Below are 22,434 nucleotides of genomic sequence, written 5' to 3'. Positions count from 1 at the left end.
CCGAGTCGATTCGCCCGCCACGCTCGTCACACCCGGACCTTCTGTTGTCTGTTTTTCTTTTCTTCACCATCCCTGGTCATCCCCCGATCTGCATTGAGCAGCTCCCATCTACTGATCTCGACAAATCCAACCACCCAGTGGAGGTTGGTGATAGACACGAATGGTGGCCGAACGGCTACTGTCGTGGCGAACCCCATAAATCAATACATGTGCCACCTCGCAGTCCTCATGTCCCCTGCCAGACAAGCCCCTTCTGCCCAGCAGGAAGCACGTGTTTGTCGATCCGCTCCGCTAAGGCGCAAAAATTCCTTATCTATGTAGAATGAATCGCCCATCAAACTATCTGACAGCCGTCTAAATCGCCTGCTTCGACGATGGTTCTTCGGTCCATCGCTCCGCGACCCGCTCGTCATGTTAAAGACATGTATGATTAAAACAGATCTTCCGGAGACAATCTGGAGAGGCGGGGTTGCAGACGGGTGCGGACAATTCGTTTCAGTCTGACTCAATGTCAAATCGCTACGACGCTGTGTCATATGACCGACCTTGCGTGGGGTCACCCAAGCACTTGATTGCATGCGTCGGCCTCCGTTGTGCACAAGGAAGCACTCGCGGCAGCTATCGCGATCACTCTGTCGCTACCTGGATGTGGAAGCAAGGCCGCCCTTGGCCGTCGGCTGTAGGGACCACCAATCCGTGGATTGCAGCTGCTTGGCTCAGGGGCTCTCTGCAAGTCATGTCCCGGCGGAGCGACGGCGGCCGCGTCAAGGGCTAGCTGCAAAGGGGAGGGCGGAAACCATGTGGTTAGCCTTACATATGTGGTTAGCCTTACATATGTGCGTCAGCAGGAAGGGAACTCCTCCCTAGGGATTGGGCGCATGCAAGCTCTTCCACAGCAAAGGCAGCACACGGTAACTGGTCAGTGGCGCCCGTCTGTGGGATCGAGCCAAGCATTTCCCTAGCAAAACACCCGTGCCCCCTCCCTAGTGCTAAAATGTCCCATGGCTTCGTTGACATGGCGCCCTCAGCTTCGTCTCCCTCGTCTTGAAACTGAGCACTCCGTTCGGACGTGCCCTGTCAGGGAGAGAGGGTCTTGACGGGCCGAGCATCTTACATGGATGCGAATTTCCTCCCGTTATTGCGAGTCTAGAAAGTCATCCTGGAAGGGCATCCTTCCGCTTCACCACGCCGCATTAAGGCTTGCCCCACATCCCACGAACCGAGATGGCGATTGGTCAGGATCGAGGTCTTTCCGACATTAAACACGCGCATTTCTCCTAATATCTACAGGAGTCTAGGATATTAAATGTTAAAGTGTGGAGCCCTTCAGGGATCTCCAACTACTCTTTTTCCCACAGAAAATCCTGCCAAATCAATGTATCGCAGACCCCCCTGGAGGGCCCCACACTTTAACATTTAATATCCCCATCTCCTGTATGCTGGTGGATTGAGAGCTATGATTATGATTACCTGCTGGAATCGCGGACGGCGTGGGTATAATGTGGTGCTTCTAAAGCCATTGGGGTATATGTTGGGTGCACACCGAGGTCGTGTTCACGCATCAATGAGTCGCTGCTGTATCTCCTCTCCCTGCGAATGGATCAACAAAGGGCCCAGCGCAATCTGCAGATGTGCTGTTTTTTTTTTTTTTCATCCTCCCTCGGGTCATTGGAATCGCATCAGGTTTTTTATTCCATGCCCTACATTCGTCCCCAGAGTAGACCATTCTCCCCGCCTGAGACATCGATGCTCGTGCTGGTCCGCCTTTCCGAACAAGGTAGATGTTGTTAGACATGGCTCATGGTGTTGACTGTTGTGTTGTTTCGCTCGGTTACTGGAATGCGGAGAATACCCGCGGGCAGGATCAAAAGGGAGAGCAACGAAGAAAAAGAAAGAAAGAAAGAAAGAAAGGAATAGCCAACAGATACTACCGATAGGTTGTTGGCCTTGGTACATTTGTTAGTGTTCAAAGTCTAACTTTGACTTGTTTGTTGGTGGTTCCATGTGCCCCACCCACGCACTCGGCACTCAAGCGTCGTCAACGTCAAGAGACAAAGGCTCGACATTGGTGAAGCATGATCCATGTGGCGAAACATCCGCGGCCCTGAAAGCACATTCTCCCTACTTACCTACCTACTCAAGATACTTGCGCCACATTGAGTGAGTAACGTCGGTCTACAGGCGCCGAGGTTCAAGGGGGTGGGCTAGAAAGAAGATGAGGGAGGGGAGGAAGGATTGGGCACATTCCGACAGCTCGATAGGCACGTTGTCTGGGCAAGTAATCGAGATGATGAACGAGAGGCAAAAAGCCCTGAGCACCCATCAGTTGCTGCATTCCGGAAGACTTACCCAGGCGTTGGAAAGCTGCATGCCAACGTCGTTTGTTTTCGCTCTCTCTGCCCTGCGCAGATCGCCATGTTAGATGATGAGGCCTAGACACTGACGGGTCTACTGCCGAGAACCTGACCCACGTAAGCCCTCCGATGAGGCCGGTCGGTAGCTGCAAAGCGGGCAGCGACAATGGCCTCCCTCCCTACCTTGACCTGTTGAGTTATTATGGGGCCCAGCATGGTCATTTGCGGCGGGAGTGCGGTCGGGCCAAGTCCGCACGGCTGGCCAGGGAGTGAGGGAGGGCATCAATGGTGCGAGCTGGTGTCAGCAAACATCTATCACAGCTCACAGCATGATGGGATACTGAGAGGTCTAGGTAGGCAGGGAGGTGCATTTCGGGCTACCCAGGTACGCTGGGCTTTCCCAGTGGATGGCGTAGGCTGTCCGGGCGTCGAGACCACCGCATTTCCACTACATGCCACATCCAACTGCAAGCGTACCGTGCCCGCTTGCCTCGATCTTGATAGCCCTCCCTTACACCTGCGCTACCTTCTTTGGCCCTTGATTGTCTAATGAGGCAGCAGGGGGGTTTGTGCTATGTAGCGCACGCAACAGACGCTGCAAGGCCACTTTGCCGACTGCCTGGGCACGCTCGTCTGGAGCCTGAGTACCGATCCAATCCATCCTATGAGACTCCAGTGTATGTCTTTGCTTATATCAACCCCGTCGCCCATCCATCTATCTTGCCCTTCTTGCCCCGATTGCGAGGAGAGTGTCGCCAGACAGCCCCGCTTAGTACACGGGAATTACGGAAAACAGAAGAAGAACAAAAATAAGGGGAAGAATACGAACTCCTTCGAGGTATGTCAAGAGAGGAACCCTGCCCGGCGGCCCCAAGCAGTGGTCTTTGCTTTGATGCCTCGATGGGGCTCCGCGGATAACAACAAGGGCTCGAAAAGCCGACTAATGCGTGGTAGCACAGCCGAGAACCGTCACCGGTGCGCGTCGCCTATCGGATCCAGGAGGCAGGGCGAACGGCAGTAAATCCCAGCCAGCAGCCGCCCAGGGCAAACATTTGATATTGGAGGCAAACCCCAACAGAGGCGACACCCGCCCCCCCCCCCCCCCCCCGACGATTCAAAACGACGGCCTCTCCTGGGACTCTGACCTGTGTGCCCGCCCGCCAAAGGCTGGATTCTTCTGCTGCCTTCTTCTCGTGTCACTCAACCGGCCTGATTGCCTGCTCACTTCGCGCCGCACTCTTTGCCCGGCCCCAGCTTCTGGTTGGTTTGCGCATTTTCGCCCGGCCCCAGCCCCAGCCCGTCTGACCGGCCTTGCTGGTTTCGCTGCAACCCCTCCAGGCCGCGCCCACGCGGGTGCGCGCGAGCTAGCGAGCTAGCGAGCGGCCAAGGGTGATTTTTCTTTTTTCTGCCTAGACATCGTCCCTCGAGTCTAGCCCGTTCTTTGCTGCTGGTGAGTTGGCCTTTCATCCCCTTTCTTCCCTTGTTCCACTCTCCTGCCTGCCCTTGACGAAGCACACGCGCCTGCATGCAGCCAAGACAAGGCAGCCAACCGACTGACGGCATGTCGTGTTGTGCTCTCGGCCAGCAGAGAGGTCTGCGGCTGGCACAAAGAGATCGAAGGACTCCGCGCCAGGTACCCACACCCACAAACCACCCGTTCTGTCTAGCGCAGGCTCGCGAGCAAAGGGCAACGCACGCTACCTCGAGGTGGTACCCGACCAGTCGACATTCGGGTCTTGGTGCCCCTCCCCACCCAGCCAACAACTCCAGGGTGCGGGAGCGAAAAGGCCCAGCCAGCCCAGCCACCCAGCCAGAACGAGCCCATCCACCCATCGGCAGCGTTTCCGTTCCACTGGCGCAACACGAAAGCAGCATTGTCCCCATACCTTGCATCCCTTTGGGTGCACATATCAGCAGCTTTCAAAGGTATAACCCCCTCCATCAGCAGCAGCTCTGGTCTAGGCCGGCGCCCATGACATACCTATCCCGAACCCTGGTGCCCTCCACCCCTGCTTCCCGCCCGGCCCCAACATTGGCGTCTGCTTTTTCGCACTCGTCGCTTTACCCAAGACTCGGCTTGATCTCACATCGAGAAATCTTAAACACTGGGGGTTGAGCGGGGCCAGCTGCCAACACGCTATCACAGCTTGACACCAACATTGAACTTATTGTTGCTGAAGCTTGGGAATTGGCGCGTCTGTCCAGAACTCTGATCCCGCGCGACCACGACCGTGCCAGCCAGCTGTAAGCGCCGCACTGATCGATCCTCTCACAGGATCCTCCCACAGTAACCTGGTCTGGCACGCTTTCGACATTTTCCTCTGCTTCCCCCAGCTATCACCCCTGGTCGCCCACGCCCGGTGGTCTTTGGCCACACGAGGCAAGCAACCATCTGCCCACTGTCTGCAGTGCGACTGTCGGTAGTGGATCAAACATTCCACCTTTACTCACGCCCACGCCCACACCCACACCTACGCCCACGCACACCCCGAGCCTGCCCAACAAAGCCTTTTCCAGGCAACTCCAACTGCCCTAGTGCCGCTATCGCCGCCGCCTCTTGCTCCAACCTCACGGCCATCCATCTTATCGGTGACATTTTTTTTCCCTACGCTCCCGCTCCCGAGCTTGACGCGACGCGAAATCCGAGCACTAGGCGACGTCAACGCATGGTCTTGCTGTGCTTGGCTTTCCGTGACAGGGCCGCACTCAAAAGCGCAACTCTCTGGGAAGGCTGTGTGCGCTAGATAGGGGGCCGTGTGGTGCGCATCAAAGCCTGGAGTTTGGTTTTCCAGTTGGCACCTCGGCGCCGGCGTCATAGCAAGTAAGTGCCATTCCACTTCTCCAAATCTACTTTTTTTTTTTTCCAGGCGGCGGGATCCGGCCCCCTCCCGTTCGCGTGCCGTCCGTTGTTTGAATCCTTGCATTTCGTATTTTCTGGGACAATCTGCTGGCATGAATGGTCGAGTCGTCTCCTCGCTCGTCAGGGGTGACTGCGGCGCTCGCCCCGCACCTGGATGCTGGGCCATCAGCCTTACAAAATACAGCTGAACCTGTTCTTGCTGGCCGCCCGTAGAGCTCTGGCTCGCACCACACGACCCACGGCCAGCCCGGCCAGCCCAGCCCAGTCAGGGCCACCACACCACCAGACCCCCATCCCCATCCCCATCCCCATGCCAGACCTCCGCACTGCTGCCAGTACCACCCAGCAACCCCCGATGCACAGCTGCAACGTGCGACTTTCCCGCATCCTTGGATGAATGCGTGTACCAAAAGCATCAGATCGCCTATTTTTTTTCTCTAGTTTTTTCTTTTTCTGTTTTTCTTATCTGTCTGCCTTCCCTTCACCTCCGAGTTTTTGGATCGAACCCAGCCGCTGCAAGACCAAAATAGCCTTGCTGACAGTCGCTGTTCCCATTTTCCCCTTCCTTGCACATTCTTTTTGCGCAGCGCTACACCTTCGATGCAGTTCTTCACACCTGCCCGTTCGCCGTTTTAACATTCTGCCGACCAGACGAAACCCAACCGCGCATGCGCCTGCTTCTTTCCGGCCTGATCCTCGAGTGATTGCATCCATTTTTGCTTGCATGCTACCGCCTGCACACAAACCGCACACCCTGTTCGAATCCGAGCGCGAACCTGTCGACGCACGCCTGCACCCGCCGCCCCGTGCTTGACAACGACGGCGCCCTGCTCATCCCAACTCTCCGCCTGAGCTTTCCATCCCTCGATGACCTCGGGCAACTCACACAACCCATCCGCCACAATGGCCACCACAGTGAGTCTGCCCTCTTGTCTGCAGTCCGGCTGGCAGGACACATCGCCGTACTGGGTATCCGTCGCTGTGCGCTGTGCGCTGTGTGCTGTGTGCTGACTATCCCCTCGCTGTTTCTCCCCTCAGAGCCGGCCGAGCCGATTTAATACCTTCGCCATGCCGAACGGAACCGACAAGCCCCCGCAGCCTATTGGCACTTCGTACCAAAACCCACCATGGAAGCAGGGCATCATGGGGACAGAGAGCATATGGGCCAGTAGCGGTGTCATCGGGTCATTTGGGAAGCGAGACACGACGGGTTCGAGAGGTTCGTAGGCAGCCTCGTCGGGAGACAGCTCGAGGCCGAGGGCTGATGGCTAACGAAACCGTACCTGGCAGCACCCGGCGAAAACGCTCCTACAGGTTCCGGCGCGCTCGCTGCATCATCCGAGGCAGAAAGCACATGGGCTACCCGAACGCCCTGGAGCACCAACGATAGTGCCCAGAACAGGGCCTCGGGCAGCACATCACCAAACCGCACACGGGACATGCAGAGCTTCGGCGATCTCTCGGTACACCAGAACTTCATGTCCTCGAGACCCGTCGTGGGACCGGGAGCCAGCTTCAATGCGAACCGGAACAAGCCTGGGGTGAACCTCGACGCATCGACCGGCTCTTTCAAGTATGGCGCTGCGGCTGGGGATACGGGATCAGACAAGGAGAACGCTGGACATTATGCCGCCCTGGGGAGGTATGATGTAATTGACTCCTCGCTGCGGAACATTCAGCGAGACCCGCGGGGCCGACAGGACCTGATGTCTTACATGAGCTCGGGCACTCATTCGAATGGCAGCTTTCCCGCGAAATACGACCTCGACCCCATGCAGCATGCTGCGTACGATGAGCCGTACGGGGCAAACCAGGCGGCCATCATGGGCGCACACCGTCCCTCGGCCCAAGGTTCTGCCACGTTTCCTGCTCAGCCCGGCGGCATGCGGACGACGTACAGCCCAGAGGAGGAGCTGCAGGAAAGGCTGAGGAGAAACTTCAACATTGGTGACGGGACCGACTCGGCCGCATCCCCCTTTCAACCGCAGGCAAGGCCGTTCCAGTTCAATCCCGGGTCCATGCCCTGGGAAGCTGGTGCTGGGGCTGCAGCGCCCTTCAAAGTCAATGGGTCGAACGTTCCATTCTTCACTCCGGAATCTCACATAGAAACCTCTCTGCCTGGCTACCCAAGTGGTAAGCGCGGGAGCATCGCCGACCGCGGCTCGCCTGTCTCGAATCTGAGGTCCGCACTTGCAAGCCCCCGCCACCTGACCGACACCCCACCGGCACCCGTGAACTCCTGGAGCAGGCCGGGGTCTAGGGATCCCAGGAACAGCATGGAGTCAGAACGCCGGGGCTCGGCTAACGCCTACATGCTTCAGGCGCAACAGCTCCAACAGCCTGGCCAGCCGGCATTCTATCCCCCTCAGGCATTCTACCAAACCGGCATCCCCCCATACCAGGCTCAGGCTCCTATGTACGACCCGTACACCCAGACGCAGTTTCGACCACCACTCCCACAGTTTACTGGCCACGCTCTGCCTTTGTATCCTCAGCAGTATCTGCCTCAGGTAGCTCCCCTGGCCCCCCGGCAGCACAAGGACCAGGACGTGACGAACCTGGCACAGAGCCGTCTGCTCAACGAATATCGCTCGAGCAACAAGTCCAGCAAGCGGTATGAGCTCAAGGTGAGCATGATGAGCGGGCTGAAGCGTCCCTCGCGTTCCCCCTTTGCTTGAACAAAATGTGCTGACCTCGCAATTTCTACGCAGGATATTTACAACTACGTGGTTGAGTTCAGTGGCGATCAACAGGGCTCTCGCTTCATCCAGACCAAGCTCGAGTCGGCTAACAGCGACGAGAAGGATCAGGTCTTCAGGGAGATCGAGCCCAATGCAGTGCAGCTGATGAAGGACTTGTTTGGAAACTATGTGATCCAAAAGTTCTTTGAGCACGGCAACCAGGTACATAAGAAGATTCTGGCGGGCCAAATGAAGAACAGGATGGTTGATCTGTCAACCCAGATGTACGCCTGCAGGGTAGTCCAAAAGGTACGCGTGCCCCATGACCCGCCCCGCGGGGGCCCAGGTCCCTTTTTGATGCTGACAACACCTAATGCAGGCCCTCGAACATGTCCTCGTTGAGCAACAAGCAGAGCTAGTCAAGGAGCTCGAGCACCACACTCTGTCCATAATGCAAAACCAGAACGGCAACCATGTGATCCAGAAGATAGTCGAGTTGCTCCCTCGCCAACACATCGGCTTCATATATGAGGCGGTGCGTGGCCACCTCAAGGAGCTGTCAACCCAGACGTACGGGTGTCGTGTCGTCCAACGCATGTTGGAGCAAGGCACCGAAGAAGACACGGTGGTCATGATGGACGAGATTTACGCCTCCATGACAGCGCTGATCACGGACCAGTACGGCAATTACGTGGTGCAGCATATCATCACCAATGGCAGTCCTGCGGACCAGAGGAGGACCATCGATGCGGTCATGGCGCAGGTTGTGCAGTTCTCCAAGCACAAATATGCGTCAAACATTGTCGAGAAGTGCATTGTCCACGGCACGGCCGAGGACCGTACCAAGATATCCGAGATCCTGATCCGGACAGGGGCCGACGGAATCAACCCCATCCATCAACTGATGAAGGACCAGTACGGCAATTACGTCATCCGTAAGTCTACCAAGTACGTCCCGGAGAGACAGTTCGGGCAACCACCGCTAACTCACGACCCGCTCTTAGAAAAACTGGTTGATACTCTGCAGGAGCCCGAAAAGACTAACTTCGTCATGAAGATGAAGCCTCAGTTCAACTCGCTGAAGAAGAACAACAGCGGACGTCAGATTGCTGCCATTGACAAGATAATCTCGTCCGTGTCGCACAGCGAAGCTGGCCCGGACGGAGCAGCCGCATCCTTGCAGGTGGACGTCAGCTCTGCGGCACCGACGCCCGTCCTCACCATGGAGCCAAACACTCCGCAGAGTAGCAGCCCGCCGAGCACCAATGCAGGCGCCAACGACGACATAGTCGATGACACGGGCGCCATAGTTGTCAAGTCTCAGGGATCGGAACCTGCCGAGAAGGGCCCCGAGGTCCGTGTCGACGAGGCATGACCTGCTTAGACACTCGCTCCTTCTCACACATCATATCATCCGCCTCAGAATCATCCCTGTCGAGGCTCACGCCCAAATTCTTCGATACCCGACCGGCACAAAACCTCATGTCGACTGCCCGGGTGCTCTGCGTCACCCGGGAAATATATACCAGACCCTGGTGCTGTTATATCTATACTTCCCCACCGTCATACAACTCTTGCAAACACACTGCGGGAAGCAGTTCCCTCCTCGCAACACACTTTACGAATATCGGTGCATATGTTTGTACATGACCTTCCAACCTAAAGAAGAGGCACTCGGGGCATATTCATTCGGCACAGCCCATCATAGCACACTGTCTGTTTAATTCGGGGCAAGGCGGCGGCCGATGGACCGTACGCCGCACAAACACAGACTCATACACACCTTGTACGGCGTGTGCGTTTCTTATTCTTCACTCCCCGGCCGGCCGCGCTTGCAATTGCATGCTGCTTTGCTGGGTTTCATTTTTGTGGCTTCTTATCCAACTGTATTCTTTTTATTTCCATTTTACAATAGTTGTCTCACCTGGCCTCTCCTTAATCTTCGCTTCCTCTCTTCGAGGAGTGGTGGGCACCCACGCTCCACCAATACTATCTGGATACTCTGTTCGGTTCCTGTTTTGTTTCCATACTTGGGAATCCTGGGGGCTGGATACGCCCGGCCATCTAGCTGTCTTTGGGTTTGTCTTGTTTTCGGGTTTGGGATGAGGCGGGCTGGGGAACAAATTACGGTGCGGGTCTGATATTGAACTGCAGAGTAACTACACCAGGTATCTATGTGCTTTCTGGGGGCTTGCAAAAAAAAAAAAACAGACGACGAGTTTGGATGGATTGCGTTTTCATGTTGGCCTTACCTTCCATCCTCGTCACTCTTGTCTCTTTCTTTTCTTTGCCATTATTACTATTTTGTCACCCATGTCACTACTTGACTCGAGGCGGCGTCTTCTAGAGAGCAGATCGATGCATCGGACAATGAAAACGCGACTATGGAAAAGATCTACCAGCACTTGCTCTTGTCAATCACTTACAAGACCTCGGCATCCCCCCCCCCCCTTTCACATCAACACCTTGGTTTTGTCCGCCTCGAGGAAGACTGTGATGTGGTGATGTGACCGGACGTGCAGGGTAACTCGGGGGAGGGCTCGTCCGCAGAGGAGAAGACGGGGCTGCGGCGCTGCTTGACCTGACAGCCCTCGGGAACGGACCAAGCCAACCCAACCCAAAGCCCTGGGGCTCAGATAGTCGCAAATCATGAAGAACTCGTGGAATTTATTGCAGAGCCTGACATATCATGGCCATTTATCTCTCTGCCGCTGCAGAGAAGTCATCGCCACCCAGCCTCTGCCTCCCTATTTTTAACAGCTGCATCGTTTAATGTGCAGACATGTCCGTATTTCTTTCCCACCTTGCCGTTTCTGCCCTCGTATCTCTCTCTTGCTACTTGTATATCAGGTTGCTCACCCAGGCCACCAGCAGCAACACGGCCACTCGAAGCCTAGGGTCCTGCCGTAAGCCCTTGGCCCTGCCCGCCCCCTGTTGGTCGCCCGGGTGGTCCTTTCGCAGCTGGCCGGGCTGGTGTTCATGCCTGTACCTTGCTGGGCTCGGCTCGCGGAGGCCGGGTAGGCCCGGATCGAGCGTGTCGAGTCTGTAGGAGCGCCCGTCGGCGCCGTCCGAGCCGCTCTCGAGATCGCCGTCGGGAAGAGGGGCCGAATGATTGTCGCCACCGCCGCCGCCGCCGCCAAGCGCCCACCTCCCTAGCGTCTCGGCCGCGGTCCTGGCGCGCCAGCAGACCCAGAGAAAGACCACGGTCACGACGAGCGTCTCCAGCCTCCAGCCCGTCTGGGCAATCCACCCGCCACCACCGCCCCCGCCGCCGTGGGCGCCGGGGCGGACGGGGCCGCCGGCAGGCACGCCGCGCGACCACGCCAGGCCGATGCGGAGCAGGCCGGACCCGTCGCCGGCCAGCCAGACGTGGCGGTGCAGCACGTGCGACTCGAGGGCGACGCGGCCCAGGGCGGCCGGCAGCGCTAGGTGCGCGCGGCGCATGGGCGCGTACGAGCCTCCTCGGAGGAGCGCGTACGTGGCCACGGGGGCGCAGGATATGTAAGGGTGGACGGCGTCGTACAGGGCCCGGTCCTGGAACCAGCCGGAGCTGAGCTGGGTCTCGAGGAAGAACAGCGGAATGTTCAGAAACGCGAGCGCGAGCAGTCCCGGGTATATGGGCGCGAGAGCCTCGTCCGGGAACAGGAACGACGCGAGGGCCCAGTCGACGGTGTTGTTGGAGCCCGCAGCCGCCATGGCTGCCGCCGCCGGGGGTCCGCGCTCCCGGAGTAGTTTCGGCCTCGGCTGGCCGGGGACGGACATGGGGGTCCCGGGCAGGGGTGAGCGGATGTGCGCCTGGGCGACCTGACGCCTCGCATAAGCCAACTTTATGACGTTGGCACGATAGGTCAGCACGGCAAAAAGGAGGCCGAGATGCGGCACAAAGCGGTCCATTGAGAGCTCCCAGAGAACAACATCAGCGTTGTAGATGATGCCGGGCGCCATCGTCGCCAGCACACGGCCGAGAAACCCAAAAGGCGCCCTGGAACTGAACAGCACTGTAGTGAAGAAGGCCGCAGCAAAGACTTTGAGGATGAGGATGCTGGGTGAGCCGTTGAAGCGCCGCCAGCCGATCCGCAAGGTCAACCAGGTGATGAAGAACCAGAAGCTGGCGAGGCGCGGAAAGTGATACAAGGTCCCGTCGGAACCCACCGCCATGGACACGATGAAGGGGAGAGCGTTGAGGCGCCAGACAACGGTGGCAACGCGCCGCAGCGAATAGTCGCAGGTTCGCAGCAGATACATGGCGTGCCCATATGTGCAGATGAACAGATAGGCGGCTGAGATGAGGCGAAAGAGCTTGTACGCCCAAGGCTGGTCCGATAGCTCTTGGAAGGACAGCATAAGCACCAGGGCCTGCATCCAGCCTTTCCATTCGTCCGAAACCTCGCGTGGTAGAAAGACTGTGTTCTCGTTGTATTGCGGAGATCCAGGCATCGCTCTTGCGGAGGATCCTGACGATCTCAAAGCGAGAGTCGCGGTAGAGGCTGGCTTGTTTCTCCCGGCTGAGTTCTGGCCACGGGTCTGGCCCCTTTTCCGCAAGGAAAATGCACTGAGAGCGGCGACAGTCCCTAGCCCAGTCACGAGCCCCGTGATGCTGAGGCGCTTCCCAGCCTTGGGGAAAAGCTGAGTGCGGTCAGCAGTATAGCAGTAGAGTACCACGACGGAAATCACACCGAGGGCCTGGCGAAGATGGCCGTCCGATGACGAGAGGCCCCGCGAGAGCGAGGCGCCACGCAAGGCGAGCAGTAAGCTAAAGGCAACCGGCAGGGCGGAAATGGCGAGGATGAAGAGAGTCAGGCGCTGGCCACGGGCCAGGGTGGGATACGAGACACAGCACGTCTCGCGATTTACGTGGGGCTGCCGGCGTACGAGTCCCTGGTTGCAACGCAGATTGAGGGCAATATCGATCTTGCGCTCGGTCAAGGCCTCCCTGACATGCAAGCCCGTGTCTTCGAAGGCGCGGCGGGTGCCAGGACGCGTCATTTGGTTGTATGCGAAGACGACACGCGAGGACGCGGGGCGCGGCAGCGACGCGAGGTAGCCGTTCATCTCTCTGATCTTGGAGGGGGTCAGGACTTCGGCGCGAGCGGGGGACAGCTTCCTGTAGCGGGGCACTTGCACGGGAGCTATCAGGACATGATTCTTGAGGTCTCGGTAGCTGACATCCGGGCTAGCGCTCGCAGGTTCGATGGGGTCCGCCAGATAGGGTCTGACGGTGTCGATGCCGCGCTGGAACAGGTCCAGATAGTCATCCCCACCGTTGCGGGCAGCCCACAGCCCGGGGGCACCAACCATCAGCAGCGCAGCGGAGCCGGACGAGTCTCCGCCGGGCCCCGGGCGGAAGTCGCCTAGTTCCTGGGCGAGACCTGTCGAGTTGAGCCAAGGATCATAGATGAAGATAAATCGGACGCCGTGGATAGCCACGTCGATGTCGTGCCGGGGGTTGTCTGAGACGAAGGCGCGCATCCGTTCCTCGTCGGCGCGGACAGGATCGAGGCGTTTGGCGGCGGCCAGGAAGAGCTGGCGCATGGTGGAATCCCCAACGAAGACGAGACGGCGGCCGGCGAGACAGTCACTAAAGTCGTCGCGCGAGTACTCGTGCATGCGGCAGCCGCGGGGCTCCCAGCGGTCGAACCAGTCCCGCCAGCTGGCCAAGGTGTCGTGGGCGGGCCACGAGCCATGCGAAAGAAGGGCGCCACATCGTTGAGGATCGGCGTGGCCGCCGAGTAGAAAGTGCGCCGTCACGGTGAGAGCTAGCACGAAGAGACAGGCGCGCGCCAGCGCTTCAAAACACGAGGCGGCGCTGCGACTGGCAACGCGGGCTGGCGTCCATCGTGACAAGCTCATAGGGCTGGCGGCGACGGCGACGGGGATGTGGACTTCTGGAATAGTGCCTGGGCAAAGCAGAATTGACCCCAATGTTAGTCGCTGCCATGGTGATGGCGCATGCGGGAGCGCTCCGAACACTGGGCTTGAAACATACACGGCTGCTAGTCCGTGCCAAGTAGGGAATGTCCAACCAAGGCAGAAAAGAGCCTACCTAACCAAGCAGGTATGCAGATCCCTCTCGCGCCGGAGCACGTGCATGCGATGAATCGGGCTATATCGGGGCGCGATGGATTGGGTTAGCTGGTCGAGAGAGGGCGTGACTTTTTTTTTTTTTTTTTTTTTTTGCTGACTACGCTACTCACGCTTTCCGGTTTCGGTGGTCGTCTTTCACTTCCCCCTTGGTCATCTCCTTTCAGCTCGGCCGTACAGAAAGGGCGAAAGGAAACAGGCCCTGGAAGGCTTGGTAAGGGACAGGCTATCAAGTAGGTACCTAGGTGGGCAGGTGCATGTATCTCGTCGACTTTCGTTGCGTATCAAAAGTGCGCGATGTCTTTAAGGTGTCCGGGTAGCAAAACGCCAGTCGCGCCCCATCCTAGGCTGCCCCTGGGAGCGTTCTTGTCGCCCAGAAGCCACAGCGAGATTCGGTCTGCGGCGTGCCATTCCTTTTGTAAGAGAAGGGGCATTCCCGCCGGACGGCATGTGGGCGGGTAGGACGGTCTCTGTTTGGGCCCGGTGCTCCACGGTCTTTCTTGGCGGTCGGCGCTAGCTCAGCGTGGTAGGCTGCAAGCCAAGAAGGAGCCACGGCCGTTATCTTGGGGCGGACCCAGAAGGGGCGGGATCTGCTGTCAGATGTGCACGTGACAGCGCTGGGCGGACGAGGCTCGGGGGCTCCTCGTGCGACTTTGTATGGGCACAACCGTGTTGTTGGGCGGCTTGCCAGAGCCGTGATGCCGTCTTGGCATTCGACTTGACCGGGCGGCCACTCTGCTTCCGGCTGCATCGTCTAATAATGACCTCACCCCACAGCAGTGGCTGTCGCCTCAATTGCTCCGAGCCCCAGCTCTCGAGGGGAGGCTGCTAAAAGTAGCATATCATCGAAGCTTCGGATTTTATGGCTGCCTCCAATCCCAACGGGGTTGGGCAACTGTGATGGATGCCCGCGAAAGTGTCCCAGAGGGTGCGATGGCACGTGCTCTGTGGATAAATATGGGCCACCCCGTCCTAAAAGTCCGAGCGCGACGTGAGGCTGCTTCCTTTTGACCAAGCTTATTTGCACCTCGCGAATTCTGCGAGCTTTTCTCACTCCAATCTCGAAGCAAAATTTTGCGCGCTTCCTTGGCTCAATCCCTCGCCAGTCTCAACTTTCTTTCTACCCCCGTGGTACCTCTGGCCGGCGATATCTGTTGATCGAAACTTCCTGCTGTGTGTACATGCATACAGATGATCAGGTACACTGTCGTATTGCAGCCAAGGTACGAGAGAGAAGTGGGAGTGCTGGAAGACGACGGGTCGCCAGTGCCCCCCTGCCTACGTAGAGACAACGATCTTAGTGACCATATCCGTCGACTCCTCGGTACTCGGCCAGCCATTCACTTCCACTGGCTGGTCTTGAGCCAGGTTGCCTCGTGCAGGAAGACGGAGAGTATTTGCAATGCTTTTTGAGTACGGGACCTCTCATCAACCGACTTTGTTGGGATGGTGCACATGGAGAACTCTCGTAATTTATCTGTTGCTACACACCTATCTGTCGGTAGCTTCTCTTCCCCTTCTCTTCTGCTAGGGTGATTTATCGTAGTCCCCCGCCGTCTGGCATCCTAACCGCGGTGCCCATGCCCTGGCAGCCTGCAACTTTTCTCGTGCGCCCTCTCCCTCACTCTCTCGCTTCCTTCACCTCTTTCGCCTTTCGCGGGCCACACCAACGGCGGACGAAAGCTATGAGCGAATAAGGCAATAAGGGGGAGGGGAGAAAAAAAGGAGAAGCTCCGGGGATGATGGGCAAGGGATAAAGTAAGATGGGCAGAATGTGTAACTCCCCAACTCTAGAATAACTCCCCAACTCTAGAACAGAATCCAAATGCAAGACCTTTTTTGCACCTAGGAACCCATCAAACTACTTGGGTATCTCACTAGAAAATCACTGCACTTGATCTTCTGCTTCCCCTGATCATTCCCGCCATCGCACCCTTACCGGAAAGCCGAATATCAGGCGGGATGGCAGCTGGGTTGGTAGAGCACATCTGACGATATACCTCTCTCAGCCAAATCGGAGACAACAAAAGAGGAGAAATCAAATGGGGAGAAAAGGGAGGCAGGTGACAAAAGTAGCAAGCCAAGGGCTTAAGACGAGTGGAATCAAGAAAGTGAGCTGATTGCCCGAGATCTAGTACTCCACTTCGTCTTCGTCATAGTCGGCCTATCAGGAGATGGCCGAGTTAGCAGGGAAAAAGAAAAGATGATGGGATGGCCTTTGGCAGATCGGTGAATGGGCGGATCGACGACGGAGACTACAGCGTACCTCCTTATCCTGCTTCAAGGCACTGTTTAGCAGAGCGTGCAGGTTTGCAAGCTCTTCGTTCGTACGACGGAAGCTGACGCGGGTGCCACAGTGGACGGCACTAACTTTGCTGTAGCCACGCAGCTCGACAAGCTCATCGATGCCAAGTGCGTCAGTCAGGCGCGCGCGAACGCCAGACTGGGTGAAGAATTTGCCAAAGAATTGCTGCCTCTTCGTCAGCCAGCGCGTGGTCGCCATCGATGGCATCACCGTCAGGCTCGTCAAGTTCAGGCAGCGCTTCAGCAACTTGAAGGCCGTAACGGCTCGAGGGCCGCACCAGTGGAACTTGATACTCCCCACGTTGCGCCTCAGTGCGTCGTTTGTGCTCAGGTAGTGCTCCATCTCGCATGTGCAGTTGAAGAAGAACAGTCGATCTCGGTAGAACGCGGTCATGAACTCCTGACGGACCGTCGAGGAGACGAGTGCGAGGGCTAGCTCGTCACTCTTCCACCTGTGTAGCCACGAGTCCCATCGTCAGTTACATACTTGACGCCGCCGTCGTGAGAACGGGGTAAGGCCTGCGTTTTCATCTCTCTTTTCTTTGCATAGTGTCGACAGGGGTCAGGGCCTAGACATGATGGCCACCGAAACGTACGTCTTTCTCTGCCAGCTGTTTGGTACCTCGTGGCTACACGCGCAGTTCGTCTTCTTGTCTGCCGGGTACATAGCCTTGGTCTTGCCGTAGAATCCCGCTTTGGGGAGATAGTGACGGTAGATCATACCTCGAATCTCCGGAGGGAACTTCATGAAAGGAAGCATCGTCTCGGCGTTGGTGTCTACGCGATGTTTAGCATGCGGCCACGAATCATGTGGCTTGGAGCCAGCGCATAGCTATCAAGGAGCACCCACCGGCGATTTGCAAGATCTTGGTGAGTAGTCGGATCAAAGTAGCACCCGCCTCGGCGTCTTGTGGGTTTTGCGCGATGGATATGGCAATGCTCGATATTGTCTCCGATATGACATGCCGATAAGCAGGCGACTGTCGGATCATGCGACCTAGCTCAGAGTCATCAACGCGGCCAACCTGGACGTCGTCAACGATCTTGAGGAGCTTCTTGGCTTGCGGCGAAAGAGCGAACTTGACGTGGAGGTTCTTTGTTCGCTGATCGTAGTAGGAGATCTCGGTCATCTTGCCGGTTCCTACCGTTTGTGTCGGGTGGGAGCTCTGGGAGAATCGCTGGCTACCGGGTAGGTCGGTAGGTTGGTAGAACGAACAAGCATCAGGTTAGCCACACGAGTGATCTAGTCTTTGCCGATCTCTGGGCTGATTGAGCCACTGGCCCTAGTTGCAAGTGGATTATGGCTACCAGGAGAAGGAGGGAATGGAATCGGTGCCTTGAGCAGATGGAGGGGAATCTGTCTCCCAGCGGGGTTGAGGGCGGGGGCTAGATGAAGAAGGCCGTGGGAACAAACCCTGAGGATTCGGGAGATAGGAGCTGCCGACCGCAGCCCGACGGCGCATTGAGGCTTCAGTTGGGAGAGTGTGTCGGCCAGTCGTCTTTAGCGTGCGTAGTGGAAGGACCGCTGCGTGGAGCGGGGCGGGGGATCTCCAGGAAAGACATCTCGGAACGGGTGGAGTCGCAGTCTGGGGAGGCAAATAAACAATCCTCAGTGGTGTGGATAGACGGGGAGCTTGGCCTGGTGTGATAAGCTGGACTGGTTGGATCCGAGCCACCACCTTGGCCAGCTGTGAATAGCCTCAGCCTCAGGCGCCACAACCAGAGCGCACTGTGCCAGCCCGGGGGCAGGCGCCACTTATCTGGTGCCCACAGGTAGGTGCCCGGATGTGTCCTCGGCTGTTGTCTGCGGTGCTCGCAGAAAGAGGAAGGCTCGATGGAGGAAGGAGCTCGACCCCACCACACGAAGGCTCCGAAACCTCTGGCAGAGTAGTGGATGCCGAGGCGAGGAAGGCTCGAGCGAGGAGTGTGGACCCAGGCTCATACAGGCGGGAAACTGGAAAGCGCCTGTTGAGAGTGGGTTCGGCGAATGCCACAAGTCGTCCCTGGGTTGCCAATATATATGTTTCCTCGCCTCCTGTGACCTTCCTAGGCCATGGAAGGTATCTTCTTGCCAAGATAACTAGTGGGATAGAAACCGCGCTTCCTACAAGGCAGTCGTTAGCAGGGCAGGTAAAAAGGTTCCTTCGGGGTCCTCCTGAGTCCCCTTCATATGTGGTCTTGGCTAGCGTTAACAAACACGAGCATTCAAAGACACTGAACAACGGTCTAACCAGTAGGCAGTGGGTGATTGAAGAAATATATTGGGCACACCACAATCGCCGGAGTAGAGTTACGAAACACCGAGGTACAGACCAACAAGTGGCCATGCCGGTAACAGAACCTGGACAAGAACAGATGGGAGGCAACTGAGCGGACGGGAAAGGTCAAGTCTGCATGGGAGAGTGTGCACCCGTCCCGCAGTTTTTCATAAACTACATGTAACAAGTCTCGGTTGTGGATCATGTATCAAGCAACACCGAAGCGCTATATCCAATAGAGATCGCAGGATAGGATGCTATCCAAGGTTCTGTAGCCCAGTAAAACGAACGCCGCCGCTATGTGAGTTTGCCAAGAAGAGGAGGGATTACAACGAAAAGAGTAAAAAGCAAAGGGCGTGAAATCAACGATGACAAAGGAAGAGGATATATCCTGCAAGGCTACCCTTCTCTTCGCACCAAGGCTCGTTTCCGTCTGTTCCAAGACCGAGAGAAGAGGCTGCAACAGGCCGGCTACTGCCATCAACTAGCTGGCGTAGTCCAGTTCTATTCCTGCCTAGAACATGAACACCGCAGCGGCCATAAAGGCAACGAGGGCGCCGGTCCCCATGCTGAGGCGCGTCTTGGACTGGTTGCCCTCGCTCTTGCCGTTGGCGCCGCCGGCGGCAGACGCGGCCTTGCGACCTGTCGGGGTGATGGAGTTCATGGCGTCGGCCGTGTCGACGGCGGGGCCCTTGTCAAAGAAGTCAACGAGCACAAACGTCGGCCTGATGCCCCATTCCTTCCTGCAGGTCGCCGCGTGGAGCCCCAGGGCGCCGGCCTTGGCGGTGTCAGGCGAGTTGGTGGTATCGATGTCGCTGACGGCAGGGATCTGGATCGAGGACGAGAGGCTGGCGTACTTGAAGTGGTTCATCAGCGGCATCATATTGCGCGAGATGGCCGAGGCGGCCGTGCCCGCCGACCCCGGCCGGCTGAGGCTGCAGTTGAAGCCCGTGGCTGTGGTGACGAGGAACTCAGTCTCGAACACGTAGGTGAACTCGCTTAGCAGGTACGGGTACGTTGGGTTTGGCGTGATGGAGGCGATGAAGGAGACGAGGCGGGTGTTGGCGCTGATCATAGACTGGAGCGTCGGCCAGTTGCCGGTTGCCGAGGCCGAGGCTTGGACGAAGCCATATTTGGAGATGCCCGACTTCTCGTAGGCAACTCCAAAGGTGGCGGCGTCGGCGTTGTCCGAGTTGACGAGAAGCAACGTCACCACCTCGTTCGGGTTGCTATCCATCCAGAACTTGATAGCAGCCAACCAATCCGACAGCAGCCCGGCATCGAGGATTGAGCAGGCGGTATGGCAGAGCTTCAGGGCGCCATTCTCTACATGGATCTGCGCCTGGAGAAGCCTGAGCCCGGCCGAGAGGGCGATGGTGGCGTTCAGGAACTGGTTGCCTGCCAACGAGTTTCCCGTCGAGGCGTCTCTCAGGAATGAGCTGTCGTGGCCCCCCATGTGAGTTATGGTGTTGTAGGCCCGGCTGCAGAGCTCTGGCGAGTTATTACAAGCCGTCGATGCTTGTCTGGCGTCTATTCCAGACGGGCTCGCCAGGACTGCCGCCGAGAAGGCCAGGGCTGCCGCCAGAGAGGACCGCAGCGAAGAAACCATCATCGTGGTTTGTCCTTGCCACAGCCTGTTTTGGTCCTTGATTACTGTCGATGCGCGACAGAGAGCGTGTTGGCTGGATTATATCTGCTTCTCCTCGTTTGTCTTGCTTCTTTTCCTAACAGCAATGGGTGCAAAGGAGCAAACGATGGGATGACCAATGTCGAAACAGGCGAGCGAAGAGCCTGGCAGATCTCAAGGAAAGGCCCGTGTGCACCCAGGCAGGTCATAGAGGGAATGGGACAGGGTAACAAATCGGTAGTCAAATCCGGCCAACCCAGTTCCAGACTTTGTGGCGTTCAAGGGCGGAATGAAAAGGCGATGGGGAGAATGGAAGGTTGAGGAAGATTGGAAAAGAGGACGTGACGCTATGTTGAATCAGAGCAAGGAGGAAGCAGGGAAATCAAAAACACACAGCCAAGACCGAGGCGTGGTCTAGAATGTGCAACACAGGGCATAAGAGCAGAGGCAGAACCTCAAACATGGCAGCCCTGGGATTTTCAGGGGTACCCTCAAAGAGCCGGCTTGGGAGGGTTGCGTCCCACTGGGTCGGGGCCGGTAGAGGATCCGCACCTGCGCGACTGCTCAATGTGCTGCGCCTCGCGCGACACATTAGCGGCAAGCCGTGCTGGGCCCTGCTAGTGCGCCCCGCTATTGAAGGCCAGCGACGCTACTGTGCACCCACCTCGCCGAGTTGGCCACTAGCCGACCGTCTGGCACCACGTCGAGCGGGGTTCCTGGGCTGTTTCGGGCCGGCGCCAGGCGATCCTCGGCACTCGCAAAAAGACAAACAATTCGAGGGCCCCGGGACGCGGAACCGTGGGTGCGATGGCAGAAGGAAAAGTGGCGTGGAATCAAAATCCCCTAGCCGTGCAGGGCATGTGGAATGAGCGACGCGGGATCCACCCCTCCCGCCGGCTAGACTAGGGACGTCTGCAAATCACTGCAAGTTGGACGACCTTCGAGTCCCCCCCCCCCCCGTCCCTCACAAGGGTGATCCCTTTTTTTGTCTTCTTGCGCCAACGCAGCTGACGGCAGCAGCAAGCGTGGCAAGTAAACGCGCGTTGTCGGACAGCCCCTTCACAAACGAGTAGTCAGCTCAGACAAGGTGGAAGCTTAAAAAATTTCCCAATTAGGCTAGACGACCCATTTTTTCTCCCACCTTGGCTGAGGTGTTTTTGAATTGCGTATGCAACGCATATGCAATTAGTAATTTTTAAAAAAGCAATAAAAACGTATAAAAATAAACATAATAAAGTATAATAAAATATTATATAAATAAATAAAAAGCAAGTAATTATATTAAAAGCTTTATTTAATTTTAAATAATTTAATTTAATTTAATAATTTGTATGTATTTATACGCTGTTATGTCTATGGAAGAGACTTCAGTGCTGCGGCTAAGTACATGCAAATGGGGGAAAACCTTTGGGTTGGGCCTAAAGAGGAAAAACCCTATGCCTGCGTTCCCGCCTCTCTGGCGGTGCGCCTCCGTGGCGGTGTTGAACCGCTTTGGCTAACGCTTACTTTTCTCCACGCTCGACTGCTCGTAAGGGCTCCACCCGGGAATCAACCGTCCTCCCGCGTGCAGCCCCCTTTGCAAGGGGCCGACAAGGCCGCGTCCTGCTTGCCTGTGGTTGGTTGGTTGGTTGCCTCGTTATGTAATTTGCTAGGGCTTGCCGGGCCCTAATCGTTATCGCTTCGGGGTTCGAATTGCCAACCTTATTTTGCTTGCCCAAGTGGTCCAGGGCACTTGGGAACCCTTCCCTTATCCCCCCCTTTCCTTATTTTTTTGCTTCCTTCCTTTACTGGCCCGCTATCGACGTTTCCCTATTCGGTGCACCACGTGCGTTATCTTTCTTTTGTTTTGTGCCCCAAAGGGCCCCAACCTTTAGTGGCACGTGCAGGGTAGTGACCTTGCCAAGCACGTAAAGGGTGCATTCGAAATCGGATCAGTGGTGGTAGCGGACGGGTGCAAAGCGGTGGCGCAAAGGTAAAGGAGGTGGGGGGGGGGCTGCTATCGAAATCGATAAGGTTGTTGTAATTGTATCGGTTATTTATCGGCGTTGTTAATATTGGTTGATTTGGCTTATCAGCCCTTATCGGATTTCGATCCTGGCAGGCCAGGGGCTTTAAGGACAAAAAGTCTTTGTGGTTTCGACGGGATTCGAACCCGTGGTCCTGGCGGGACCGGCCTGGTGCGAAGCCACTGCACCACGAAGCTGTTAGGAGCACGGGCGAAACCGCCCGGCAGAAAGCGGGAAGCGTTAAATGCACGGGCGAGACCGCC

The 22,434-nt window shown here is 57.1% G+C and overlaps 6 protein-coding genes and 1 pseudogene across 8 annotated transcripts; 3 read left to right on the top strand and 4 right to left on the bottom strand.

Moving 5' to 3' along the window:
• Positions 1–2,556: 2,556 nt before the first annotated feature.
• On the top strand, positions 2,557–3,375 carry GGTG_03911 (hypothetical protein; the record flags this gene model as incomplete). Its single annotated transcript, XM_009221695.1, has 3 exons — positions 2,557–2,739; positions 2,935–3,031; positions 3,314–3,375. The coding sequence occupies 3 exons, from the start codon at positions 2,557–2,559 to the stop codon at positions 3,373–3,375; spliced, it is 342 nt and encodes a 113-aa protein (XP_009219959.1).
• A 1,993-nt stretch (positions 3,376–5,368) lies between these two features.
• On the top strand, positions 5,369–5,850 carry GGTG_03910 (hypothetical protein; the record flags this gene model as incomplete). Its single annotated transcript, XM_009221694.1, has 2 exons — positions 5,369–5,584; positions 5,821–5,850. The coding sequence occupies 2 exons, from the start codon at positions 5,369–5,371 to the stop codon at positions 5,848–5,850; spliced, it is 246 nt and encodes an 81-aa protein (XP_009219958.1).
• Positions 5,851–6,117: 267 nt separating this feature from the next.
• Positions 6,118–9,270, top strand: GGTG_03909 (hypothetical protein; the record flags this gene model as incomplete). Its single annotated transcript, XM_009221693.1, has 6 exons — positions 6,118–6,129; positions 6,253–6,433; positions 6,505–7,841; positions 7,926–8,204; positions 8,275–8,830; positions 8,900–9,270. The coding sequence occupies 6 exons, from the start codon at positions 6,118–6,120 to the stop codon at positions 9,268–9,270; spliced, it is 2,736 nt and encodes a 911-aa protein (XP_009219957.1).
• A 968-nt stretch (positions 9,271–10,238) lies between these two features.
• Positions 10,239–14,682, bottom strand: GGTG_03908. Of its 2 annotated transcripts, none has more exons than XM_009221691.1 (3): positions 14,090–14,682; positions 13,939–13,998; positions 10,239–13,792 (listed from the first exon to the last, which is right to left on the bottom strand). In XM_009221691.1, exon 3 carries the CDS (start codon positions 13,743–13,745, stop codon positions 10,731–10,733), a length of 3,015 nt encoding a protein of 1,004 aa, XP_009219955.1. In that variant the 5' UTR covers positions 13,746–13,792; positions 13,939–13,998; positions 14,090–14,682; the 3' UTR covers positions 10,239–10,730. The 2 variants fall into 2 exon arrangements, with proteins under 2 accessions (XP_009219955.1, XP_009219956.1); XM_009221692.1 differs by having other exon boundaries at positions 13,939–14,111; positions 14,218–14,682.
• A 1,425-nt stretch (positions 14,683–16,107) lies between these two features.
• Positions 16,108–17,410, bottom strand: GGTG_03907 (hypothetical protein; the record flags this gene model as incomplete). The annotated part of the gene is made up of 4 exons (XM_009221690.1): positions 16,108–16,140; positions 16,243–16,732; positions 16,877–17,057; positions 17,131–17,410. The coding sequence occupies 4 exons, from the start codon at positions 17,408–17,410 to the stop codon at positions 16,108–16,110; spliced, it is 984 nt and encodes a 327-aa protein (XP_009219954.1).
• A 1,210-nt stretch (positions 17,411–18,620) lies between these two features.
• On the bottom strand, positions 18,621–20,587 carry GGTG_03906 (hypothetical protein). The gene has a single exon (XM_009221689.1). It carries the CDS (start codon positions 20,148–20,150, stop codon positions 19,053–19,055), a length of 1,098 nt encoding a protein of 365 aa, XP_009219953.1. The 5' UTR covers positions 20,151–20,587; the 3' UTR covers positions 18,621–19,052.
• Positions 20,588–22,296: 1,709 nt separating this feature from the next.
• GGTG_20067 lies at positions 22,297–22,368 on the bottom strand (annotated as a pseudogene). The gene has a single exon. The product of its transcript is annotated as a tRNA-OTHER (tRNA).
• Positions 22,369–22,434: the final 66 nt, after the last annotated feature.

This window comes from Gaeumannomyces tritici (assembly GCF_000145635.1).
Source record: "Gaeumannomyces tritici R3-111a-1 unplaced genomic scaffold supercont2.2, whole genome shotgun sequence".
Lineage (NCBI taxonomy): Eukaryota > Fungi > Ascomycota > Sordariomycetes > Magnaporthales > Magnaporthaceae > Gaeumannomyces > Gaeumannomyces tritici.
This window is presented reverse-complemented; position numbering and strand designations above follow the sequence as displayed.